The sequence below is a fragment of the Choloepus didactylus genome, chromosome 9 (genome assembly GCF_015220235.1).
Source record: "Choloepus didactylus isolate mChoDid1 chromosome 9, mChoDid1.pri, whole genome shotgun sequence".
NCBI lineage: Eukaryota > Metazoa > Chordata > Mammalia > Pilosa > Megalonychidae > Choloepus > Choloepus didactylus.
In genome coordinates this window covers 48,468,129-48,480,016 of record NC_051315.1, presented here as the reverse complement: position 1 = coordinate 48,480,016, position 11,888 = coordinate 48,468,129, and the positions used below count along the sequence as shown (strand labels likewise).

The 11,888-nt window shown below is 36.5% G+C and overlaps 1 protein-coding gene across 5 annotated transcripts in view; it reads left to right on the top strand.

Moving 5' to 3' along the window:
* Positions 1-2,455: 2,455 nt before the first annotated feature.
* ITGB6 (integrin subunit beta 6) overlaps positions 2,456-11,888 on the top strand; it is a 69,551-nt gene continuing 60,118 nt past the window's right edge. Inside the window, exons 1-5 of one of the 5 annotated variants that reach the window (XR_005218762.1) lie at positions 2,456-2,560; positions 2,668-2,744; positions 3,465-3,544; positions 6,096-6,300; positions 6,937-7,183. Coding sequence is in view for 4 of the 5 variants with exons in the window: in XM_037849266.1 (XP_037705194.1) it covers positions 2,684-2,744; positions 3,465-3,544; positions 6,096-6,300; positions 6,937-7,183 (593 nt within the window). In the remaining variant the exon portion in view is untranslated. Of the gene's footprint in view, positions 2,561-2,667; positions 2,745-3,464; positions 3,545-6,095; positions 6,301-6,936; positions 7,184-11,888 lie in introns of those variants that run through there. The other 4 variants (XM_037849269.1, XM_037849266.1, XM_037849267.1 and 1 more) reach the window with 4 other exon arrangements.

The following is an 11,888-nucleotide window of genomic DNA, read 5'->3' as shown; positions in this document are numbered from 1 at the left end:
TTTGTTGCTCAGATGTGGCCCTCTCTCTCTAGCTAAGCCAACTTGAAAGGTGAAATCACTGCCCTCCCCCCTACGTGGGATCAGACACCCAGGGGAGTGAATCTCCCTGGCAACGTGGAATATGACTCCCGGGGAGGAATGTAGACCCGGCATCGTGGGACGGAGAACATCTTCTTGACCAAAAGGGGGATGTGAAAGGAAATGAAATAAGCTTCAGTGGCAGAGAGAATCCAAAAGGAGCCGAGAGGTCACTCTGGTGGGCACTCTTACGCACGCTTTAGACAACCCTTTTTAGGTTCTAAAGAATTGGGGTAGCTGGTGGTGGATACCTGAAACTATCAAACTACAACCCAGAACCCATGAATCTCGAAGACAGTTGTACAAAAATGTAGCTTATGAGGGGTGACAATGGGATTGGGAAACCCATAAGGACCACACTCCACTTTGTCTAGTTTATGGATGGATGAGTAGAAAAATAGGGGAAGGAAACAAACAGACAAAGGTACCCAGTATTCTTTTTTACTTCAATTGCTCCTTTTCACTCTAATTATTATTTCTTGTTATTTTTGTGTGTGTGCTAATGAAGGTGTCAGGGATTGATTTAGGTGATGAATGTACAACTATGTAATGGTACTGTGAACAATCGAAAGTACGATTTGTTTTGTATGACTGCGTGGTATGTGAATATATATCAATAAAATGAAGATAAAAAAATAAAAATAAACACTTTAAAAAAAAATGGAGGCAATATCAGGGACACAAACTGCACCTCAACCTTTCTTCTTCAGGGTAAACCAATTGATTTCACATAACCATTTTTCTCTTGGAGTGCATATTTTCTAACTCTAAATTAAATTCTGATTTCTCTCTGCAAGATTCTTCCAGTTTCATGTGTATGATGGCGTTCAAAGTTGAACATAGCCTCCTGAGAAGAATCTGAGCAGTCTGTAATTAGTTTTCCTCTCTTCACAGGTTTCACATGCATGCCTTGAAATACGCCTTTAAAACGTCATCTCCCAGGACATAAGCCCAGTCACAAAGAAGCTTGTTGAAGGTCATTTTGGGAAGTGATAAAGTGATTATTTCTTTTTATTAAAGAAGTTGTAGGTTTACAAAAAAATCATGCATAAAATAAAGAGTTCCATACCCCACCCTATTATTAACATCATGCATTGGTGTGGTTCATTTGTTACAACTCATGAAAGAACACTTCTTTAATTGTACTCTTAATTATAGTCCATGGTTTACATCAGAGTTCCCTATGTTGCACAGTCCTATGGTTGTTGTTGTTTTCTAAAATTTTTATTCTATTAATATATATACAACCTAAAAGTTCCTCTTTCAACCACATTCAAATACATAATTCAGTGCTGTTAATTACATTCACAGTGTTGTGCTACCATCACTACCACCCATTGCCAAAACTTTTCCATCACCCAAAATAGAAACTCTGTACAATTTAAGCAGTAACTCCCCATTCCCTACCCCCACCCCAGGCCCTGATAACCTGTATTCTAGTTTCTGACTCTATGAATTTACTTATTCTAATTACTTCATATCAGTGAAGTCATAAAATATTTGCCTTTTTCTGTCTAGCTTATTTCATTCAACATGATGTATGAAGTGAGTATTTGAAACCTGTTTGCAGTATCTACAAATCTGAAAACACCCTCCTGACTATCTTGGGGAAAAAATACAATCAATCTCATGAATCTCATATGTATTTTAAATCTGTCACCGTTTAAGTCAACAAATAAACACCTGTTATGTGCTGAGTGGTGAGCTAGAAGCTGGGACAGCATACGAGAAAGAGGACTTGGTCCCTATCCTAAAGAACTCAGAATGCTGGGCACTGGTTGTTTTCGTTTCTGTTGTTGTTTGGAGACTAGCTTGTAAATCTAATTTTGGTTTAATTTTATTTTCATACATACTTCATATATTATGTTTATTTTCAATATCACTTTTTTAAAAAAAGAATGCTATGCTCTTGGAAAAATATCTATCATCCAATTTTAAAAACTAGGGAACACACTGTCTTGTTTCCGTAGACCGCCTTCCAATTTGACTGTAAAATAATGATTTTTATTTTTCAGAGTTCATTTCAATTCTCTGCAAAAGATTTAACAATGGAATGCAAAAACCTCAGGTATTTTCATTGGGCTCATTTTTTCATTCTCCTTACATATAATCTATTTAATCATGTTTTATTTAATATCTTTACTGTTCACATTAAATTAAAATTATTTTAGAAATAACTTGGGATCATATTTCAATTGCTCTTTTGACATTTTATTGATCAATTTTTCATTCAAGCTATTAACTTTCTCTAGGATGCAGTGAAACTAATAGAGTTTACACAAAAATTTCTACTGAATGAATTTCCCCACCTTCTTGGTGATTGCACACCTGCCTTCCTTATAAGGAGAACAAGGAAGTAAATCATGTTGAAGTTGCTTTCAAATACAGCTTTTCTTCTTTACCTGTCCAGGTAGCCTCTGTCTTCATTTCAGTCTTAATGAAAACTTTCTTATTTACATCTCAAGTTTCTTTTCAAAGCAATGTAAGTAGTATTTAAAATTTTATACTTCAAGAAAGAAAGATTTCAACAATGTTCAGCTTTGGTCTTGTAATGTTGAAAGTAATTCATTTTTTAATCTGTCGGCACAGTGAGAACTGAAAACGAATGGGGATTGAGCTGCTTTGCCTGTTCTTTCTATTTCTAGGAAGGAATGATTGCGTACAAGGTAAGACTTGAGTCCTCTGACGAATTGCTTCTGTGGTGTGTTTGACAAACCTGTCATTTGGTTCAGAAACTAGATCCAAAGTCATTTTTTATTTGATCTGTTCAAATACTTTTTGCTACTGAGCGAACGCGTTAACAAATTACAGGCAGAAGCAGGGCTGTTCCCACAGTGAATGCTCTAGGCTTAGGGTGAATAAATACAAAGGTTGCACAGGCATATTAATGAGGAGAATTAAGCAGCATGATTACACAATTCTTAATGCCATTGTGACAACCATTTTTGAAAACTTTCTATTTTATTGTACAACAAGTGTTTCCACTTAAGGATAATCTTGAGAAGGAAAAAGGATTTTAATAGAAAGAAACTATACTGAAGAGAGAAGCATTTTTAATGGGTTCAAATGATTTTTAAAAATTAAAGTGGCAAATATTGAATGAGGATGATAAATATGATGATCCTATATGTGTGAATATTAGGAAATTTTCACATTTTAAGAAAAAAGAGAATTGTAATTTTGGCTTATCACACATATTTTTCAATGTAATGGACATAAAATATGAACTTTTATAAGAAATACCAACATTTTTTGGGGCCCAGTCTTTGAAGATGAAAATAAACTTGGATTCTATTTTGTTCAAGTACTTTAAGAGCCTTAAGTCTCGTAAAAGGAATGGCTGAATGTGTACTTAATCCCTTGCATCTTGCTGGGTTTAAACATAGGTGGCTGTGCCTCTGGAGGTGCAGAATCCTGTGAAGATTGCTTACTCATTGGACCTCAGTGTGCCTGGTGTTCTCAGGAGGTAAAACAAATGATCTCAACAGGTTTTTTGAAAATGTTTGCAGCTATGCTTATGTTAATTCCAACAGTGGTAGCGCTGATAGCTTCCTGTTTTCTGTAAGGTTATATGGGTGAAATAAATCAGAAAGGAAAATGTGTTAGGAGATCAGAGGGTCATTCATGTCATAACTTCCAAAAGCAATTTGTAGAATGAGGCAATGGATGTCAAATTATTCTGGAAAATACTTAGCTTAGACCCTTTCTTTTACCTGATTCTTTTTATTATTTTAAAGCAATTTCTAACTGGTTACATGTGAAATACCAAGGCTCTCTGGATAATGAAGTCATGGGGATGACATTTAGTGAAGTCAGACATACATTAGACTTCATTGTTCCATCTGGGAACCAGGATCCATTCTGAACCACTGCCGGGTTCTAAGTGAAGCTTTCCAGGTTTGGGGTAAACATTACTGTTTAGATGTAATCCAGTTCTCTTAAAAATTACATTTTCATGAGTTCAATGACTCATTCTACACAGATGACAAAGCCCCAAACACACATTCCTTATCTGATCAATCTGAAAACAATGTGAAAGTAGTATGAGGATGATTAGGGGAACAATAAAAAGCCATCCTAAGTCATTCCCTGTCCTGTGAAACCTAGAGCAATCTCTATATGATTCATGGTAACAAAGAGTTGCCCTAGCTTTCTGGATTTAAAACAATTCTCTACCCACTGAATCTCATGAAGAGAATCCAAACACAAATCAAACCATACGAATGTCAAGTTCAGCAAGACCTGAATAGCATGATCAAAAGGGGAAAAAACCTGTACACCTGTTTCAGAACTGGCTGTAACTGTTAAATCCCAAATTCCAAGTTTAATATGTATTCTTGGAGGAGGGCATCACAGACTACAAGCACAAACTGAGCTCATTCCCCCACTACTGCTTTGACTGACAGGTACACAAACGAAAGATACGCTTTTTTGAGCTCATGTATCAAAAGCAGGTTGAGAATATACAAGGAGGGGAAAACCCACATGTTTTGGGGACACTGACTCCCTGAAAAAGATAGCATTATTTTCATGCCAGAGATATAAAACAACCAATGCCCACCTCTAAAAATTTTAATTAATTGAACTTTTTATCATTACTTGAGCAAGCGTCAGTAATGATAGCTTTACTTGTGGATTATACTTGGTAGCCAAAATATTGTCAAATTTTAAGGCAGATTATTCTAAGAGGCCACACTAATGGTAGAAGTATTGAGTACATCAATTGAGGAAACTGGAGCAAAAAGTAAATTAGGCTTCCACTTAGAGGAGATGGAAAATAGGTTCTATGGTTAATGCTGCCTCTGATCTATTGGCAAAGGCTGTGACTACAGGTGGTTTCTGGGACATGTGTTGAGAAAGCCTCGTCCAGTTCAGTGAGAGAGAACGTGGTCATCGTTACCACTCTTTGCCTTGGATACATCATGGGAAGTTACAGAGTCTACTATGCCTGACCTAGGGCTTCAAATATGCCTAGGCCTAGTTATAGAGAAGACATTATATTCCCAAAATTTAATTTCAGAAGAATTGTAACTTTCCTACTTGGTGAAAATAGCAGGTGTTGCTTAGAATTCTGGAGGATGAGAAAAAACCCAACCCAAGCCTTGGTTAACAACCTCTCCAACCCCGAGACTCAGCAGGCCTCATGATAGATTTTGCCCTGAGCCTCACCAGCTCTAGAGCAGTCTTGGCTGTCAGGCAAGAAAGGTATTTTCCCTCAGCTCTGTCTCTCTGTTCTGGACATTCTGGGGTTTATAGGCTTCCTTTGGTTCTGGCCATCCATCTGCCAGAAGCACAGCATCTCACTGCCCTTGGCCACCCAGGAGGGTCTGATGGGGGCTGGGAAACTCCCAAATCCTACACAGAAAAGTAGTCTTTTACACGATCTTCTCTTTCCCTTCCTTTCCTTGTCTCCAAATCTTGGAGAAAGTTCTAAAAGGCATTGAACTGAGAAAACTTTCAGAAACTGAGTTTGAAGTCTCCAAGAGGTCAACTGAATTAGTAATACCGTAATGTAAGGAAACCACATCAATGAGTAAAACTGGTCTAGAGCACTAGAAGGAATCTGCCCTTTAGGAATCTACAGAAAAAGCACCCCTGGTCACTAGATCTGGTAATAGAACATGTGAGGGCTCAAGACAGCCCTAGGATTCCATGAACGCACAGGGTGTCTTGAGCAGACCTTAGTCCAGACTCATGTCTACTCTATGGACCCAACTGGTTCAAGGATTGCGCCACGTGATACAGAAGAAACTTTGAAGAACTGGGCATTAGGGAAAAAAAAACGTCACGGGGAATTCAATTAAATATAATTAACAGGAGACTACAATTTTACTCTGAATTTTATTGCCAGTATACTGTGGCTATTCAGCTGTAACTTACCTTTGACTTCTTATCAATGCCAGGCATGTAAGAATATGATACACTGAGTATGGTGTGGAAAAATGGTCCATTGCTGTCACCTAATAGAGAAATGCAAAATCGTCTTTTTTTTCTCTTTATTGTTTTTTCTCTTTTAGAATTTTACCCATCCATATGGAGTTGGTGAAAGGTGTGATACCCCAGCAAATCTTTTAGCTAAAGGATGTCAATTAACCTTCATCGAAAACCCTGTCTCTCAAGTAGAAATACTTAGAAATAAGCCTCTCAGCATAGGCAGACAGAAAACTAGTTCTGACATTGTTCAGATTGCACCTCAAAGCATGATTCTTACATTAAGACCAGGTATGTAGTGATGTCTTGATAGAAGAGAGGAAACTTCTCTTTTGTGTTAGTTCATGCAAATAAATCTAATGTCCAACGGTAAAACCACTGTTCCGCTAGTATATTTTGTATTGTGTTGCTTGTCATTGATTATTGTGATGTGTTTCCTATTCTTAAGGAAATTAAAAATTGCCAGGTTAACACTTTCTTTATTCACATTGGTCACTTACACTCCAAATGTGTTATTAAAAAAGCCTTATCTAATAGTAACCATTTGAATTACTCAAATCTTATTAAGGTTTACTTTGTATTTCTTCAAGGGTTGTAATGCAGGCTTTAAGCTTCCCTTTATTTTGTTCTCCTTTTCTAAAACCGCACACAAAAATTCAGCTTATCTTCCATCTAAATGGATGCTGGTTTTCCAAAGGGGATACAAAATATCCCAACTTACACCTCCTTCAGTGGCTTTAAACTCACTCATGAAAGATTTTCCATGGGCTCATCCATTTATACACACTACCACCAAGTTCATGAAATCATAAGTATTTCCAGTAAGTTTTTATCAAGATGAAATAGCCAGCTGGCCCAGGGGTTGGCTAGTAATGAATAAGCCTTGGTTTGTTTTTATTTATTGGCTTTCCTGTGGCGGTCTTGCAGGTGGTGAACAGACCCTGCAAGTGCATGTCCGCCAGACCGAGGATTACCCAGTGGACTTGTATTACCTCATGGACCTCTCAGCCTCCATGGATGATGACCTCAACACAATCAAAGAGCTGGGATCCCTGCTTTCCAAGGAGATGTCAAACCTAACTAGCAACTTTAAACTCGGCTTTGGTTCTTTTGTGGAAAAACCTGTTTCCCCTTTTATGAAAACAACGCCAGAAGAAATCGCCAACCCTTGCAAGTAAGTAAATAATTCTTTGGCGTTGCTGTGCGCTAATTTTCTGCAGAGAGCACCCTGCTCAAAGCTGTGCTTGCCAGGAGCTTGCTAACTCCTGGCATTTCCTTCCTGTCTGGTTGGATCTCAGTAGCTCTCTTGATTGCCTGGGCTGTTTGGAGCCAAGGTGAGGTCCTCTTAACGCCATGGTTCTCTCTGTGTAGCTGCTGCGTAGGGTGTAGGAAACTTGGCTTCATTCTCTGTAGACAAAGGAAATGAGTCCTTCCCAGCAGGTTCCACTGGACTGTGACCACCCCCAAACCTTCAGAGACCTTCTATCCACAATAATCACCACCTTCTGAGGTTGACAGTGACCACACTTTCTTAGAGTATCTTTTTCTACTAACATGATTGCTGCCAAAATAATAATTTTTGCTGCTTCTTCTGCCAAACTTTGGGAAATGTGTGTTTCTCTTACTGCTTATAGAAGGTCATTGCAGCCTCCGCTGCTATTGAGTTCAGTAGAAAATTAGGCAGTGGCTCCATTATAAGACTCCATAGCCAACTACTCAAACCTTGTATTATCCAGGTGATGGTGAAGGGCAAACTGACCTGCGTGGTCAATCACATGTTCAAAATCACATTATTTAATATCCCTCTGTCTTTAAAAAGCTACTATTTGTTCTAGCCCAGACCCTGTGCTGAGGGTTTTACAAACATGATCTCATTCACTCTTCAAAATAGCAGCAGGTTAAAGCAGGTTTTATCGTCCTATACTCAGGAGAAGTAATAGAGGCTCTCAGAGGTTAGTAATTTGCCAAAGGGCACATGACTAATCAGTGACAGATTAATTTTCTCAGGGTCACATAATTCATCAGCGGTCTATACCAACATCTGATTTGGTCCAAAACTGAGCCCTTAAGTACTTTGCAAACTTATGTTGGCTTTTAGTACTTTTATACATCAAAGGCACCAATTTCTATAAAAGATAGCTTTTATGTGATCATTTCTAAAAATCTCAGTGTGGTTCCCAACTAGAATCTAACCTAGCCAAAAATAATTTGACCGTGAAAGTTCATGAATGATTGTAACTCGTAGGAATTGTATTTGCTTGCAAGTATCAGAGATAGGGGCTTAAATAAGGAAGAGATTTTTTTTTTTTCTCTGTCTTCACATAAAAGAAGTCCAGAGAAAGGCAATTCAGGTTAGTATGGCAGCTCTGCAACAGGGATCTTGAATTTTTCTGCTTTCTACTCTGCAATTGTTGGCACTTGGAGTCTACCTTCAAGGCCCTAAAATGCTGCTGGGGCACTAATTATTACTTCTTAATTCCAGACAGGAAGAAAGGAAGAAAACAGGGCAGACCAATAAAGGGTGCATGCCAGCAGTCTTTCCCCTTTAATGTACCTCAGTAGAGGTATAATTGAAATACACTAAAACACAAATGTCAGAAGTGTTTGGTTTGATGCATTTTGACAATTGAATATAACCATGTAACCACTACCCAAAACAAGATGTAGGATATCTCTGTCACCTATGAAAGTTCCCTCATGCCCCTTTACAGTCAGTTCCACACTTCCAGGGCCTACCACTTTCTGACATCTATATTCTAGATTAGTTTTCTCTATTCTTGGACTTCATATAAATGGAATAAAGGAATATATATATGATAACATGATATATGTATCATCAGTTTGTTTCTTTTCTCTTTTTTCTTCTTCTTCTTCTTTTTTTTTTTGCTAAGTAATAGTCCATTGAATGAATTTACCACATTTTGTTTTTTCATTTCCCCACTGATGGACATTTTGATTGCTTCCATTTTGGGCTATCATGAAAAATATTGCTATTATCGTTTATGTTTAAATCTTTGTGTGAGCACATGTCTTTATTTTTCTTGGATAGATCCCTAAAAGTAGAGTTGCTGACTTGCATGATAAGTGTACATTTAATTTTTTAAGAAACTACCAAACCGTATTCCAAAGCAGCTGTTCCATTTTGCATTTCCATCAGCAACGTATGAGGTTTCCTATTGTTCCCAGTATCTCCATACACTTGCTAAAGCTTGGTATTGTCAGTCTTCTACATAATAGCTATTCTAACAGGTATACAGTGGTCTCTCATAGTTCAATTTGCATTTCCCTAATGACCAGTGATGTTGCACTTCTTTTCATGTGCTTATTTGCATTCTTATATCTTGTTTTGTGAAGTACCTTTTCAAATCTTTTGTCCAGTTTTAAAAATCAGATTGTCTTCTTATTAGTGTGTTATGAGTCATTAAATATTTCTGAACTCAAATTCTTTGTTAAATATATGTTTCACAGATATTTTCTCCCAGAAATTTTTAATTTTTTAGCAATGTCTTTGGTCAAAAAGTTTTTAATTTTGGTTAAGTGCAATTTATCAATCTCTAATTTTATAGTTATTGTGTTTTTTGTTCTATCTACAGAATCTTTGCCTACCCCAAGGCTGCAAAGATTCTTCTGAAGTTTTCTTCTAGAAGCTTTATGGTTAAAGCTTTACACTTAGGTCAATGATCTCAAATTCAATTTGGTATTTAGAAAAAGAAAAAAGATCTAGGTTCATTTTTTTTCCATAAAGATATCCAGTTGTTCCAGCACTGTTTGTTATGAAAGACTTGTCTTTCCCTCATTGAATTGTCCCAATGCCCTTGTTAAAACTCAACTGAACATATGTGTATGAGTCTATTCTGTTCCATTGATCCACTGAATACACCCGTGTAACCCCCAATGCCTCACTGTCTTGATGACTGTAGCTTTATAAAAAGCCTTGAAATCAGGAAGCATAAATCCTCCAACAATGATCTTTTCTTTAGGTTATCCCAGATCCTTTGCCTGTCCATAAATGCAAAGAATCAGCTTGTTAATCTTAGAACCAGCTTATTAACTTTGGAATAAGTTTGTCAATTTCTTAAAAAAAAAAAAAAGCTGACATTTTGATTGGGATTGCATTGAAACCATAGGTTGATTTGGGGAGAATGGACATTTTAAAAATATTGTATCTTCTAGTCATTAGAAGTGGTACATCTCTCCATTCATTTAGATCTTGTTTACTTTCTCTCAGCAAATGCTTTGATTTATTATTGGGCATTTTATGTTTTTTTTCATGCTATTGTAAATGGTTATTTTTAAAATTTTCATTTTCTAATTTTTGTTGAAAATATATAGAAATACAATTAATTTTGCATATTGTATTCTGCAACATTACTAAATTTTCTTATTCTAGTCTGTTTTTGTAGATTCTTAGAATTTTCTATGTGCTTGTTTACGTCATCTGTGAATAACAATTTTCTCCTCTCCAATATCTATGCCTCTTCTTTCTTTTCCTTGCCTTACTGCACTGGATAGGACCTCTAATACAATTTTAAATGGAACTAGTGAGAGAGAACCACATTGTCTTGCTTGTGATTTTAGGAGGATAACGCCAATGTTTTACCATTAGTATGATGTTAACAAGAGGTACTTTGGATTCCCTTTATCAGATCAAGGAAGTTCCCTTATATTCTTCCTTTGGTGAGATTTTAACTATCTTTCTGCTTCTGCATTTGCTGTGCTGGAATATTTTGTTTTGGTTGAATTCCATGAAGAAAATCAAACCTTGCATAGATATGTAATTGGAGAAGGAAGGAGAATTTAACTGCTGTTTTGGATGACTATAGACATTGTTTTATCATACTACACCAAAACTAGACAAGTGGTAAAGATTAGTTTACAATATAGAATCTGAAACTGCATCAATGAACTTTTCATATTTTGTTACATTAAAATCCATTGGTCTTTCTTTTGCTTTGAATGACTCTTTTACTCATGCTTGATTTGTTACATAATGCATTGGTAATTCAGAAAATAGTGGTTCACTGAGTTATACAGGTCTCCCAATTTTCGTAAAACATAATCAAAAAATCACTTTTGTTAATATCACCATCAGTCTCATCAGAAAATTCCTTATGTATTGGGAAGCTTTCAATCTCATAGATGGCAGATAAAAGTTTTCCACAATTCTAATTTTCTTTTGTGAACTCGAATTTTATCATTGACAACAAATATCAACAGTCATTTTCCTTGAAGTGACAGGATCACTTTGTTCATTTTTAAGAAAGTGTCTGTGAAATACTCAAGTTGGAATAATAGTTTGTCAATCATTCTTTCAAGTAAAAACAGTGTTTTGTTAAAAAAAAGTGGGAGGGGACAGTTGAGGTTAATTGCACAGATGCTTTTCCTCTTTAAATATAAAAATGTGGTATGCAACAGAAATGCTTTATGCTTATTTCCCATGTTGTCACATAAAATATTAAAAATAAACATGCATTCAAGTGTCCATACTTAATAAAATTAATAACTTTTACTGCTTCACCAAGGGCAATCTTTTTATTGCTGTGAATGTTTGATGGTGAAGAAGACAAGGACTAACTAGTCCAGTTTGGTGCCGCTGTTTTGATACATGCTGTTACCTGCAACTTTTACTCACCATTGCTTTTGCACCTTCTGTGAAATTATCAACATAGTGAAAAGGGCAAATACTATCTTAGTTTTACTGTGAAAATAGTTTGACCTTAAAGAACCCCTGAAAAGATCTCAGGGACCCCTCACCTCTACCCGCCATGGGTCTGTGTGCCACACTTTAAAAACAACTATTTTAATCACTAATCCTTTTGGAGTGGCTTTCCTCTCTTCATCAGATGGAGAGTCACTGAAAATTTATTTCATCATGTAAT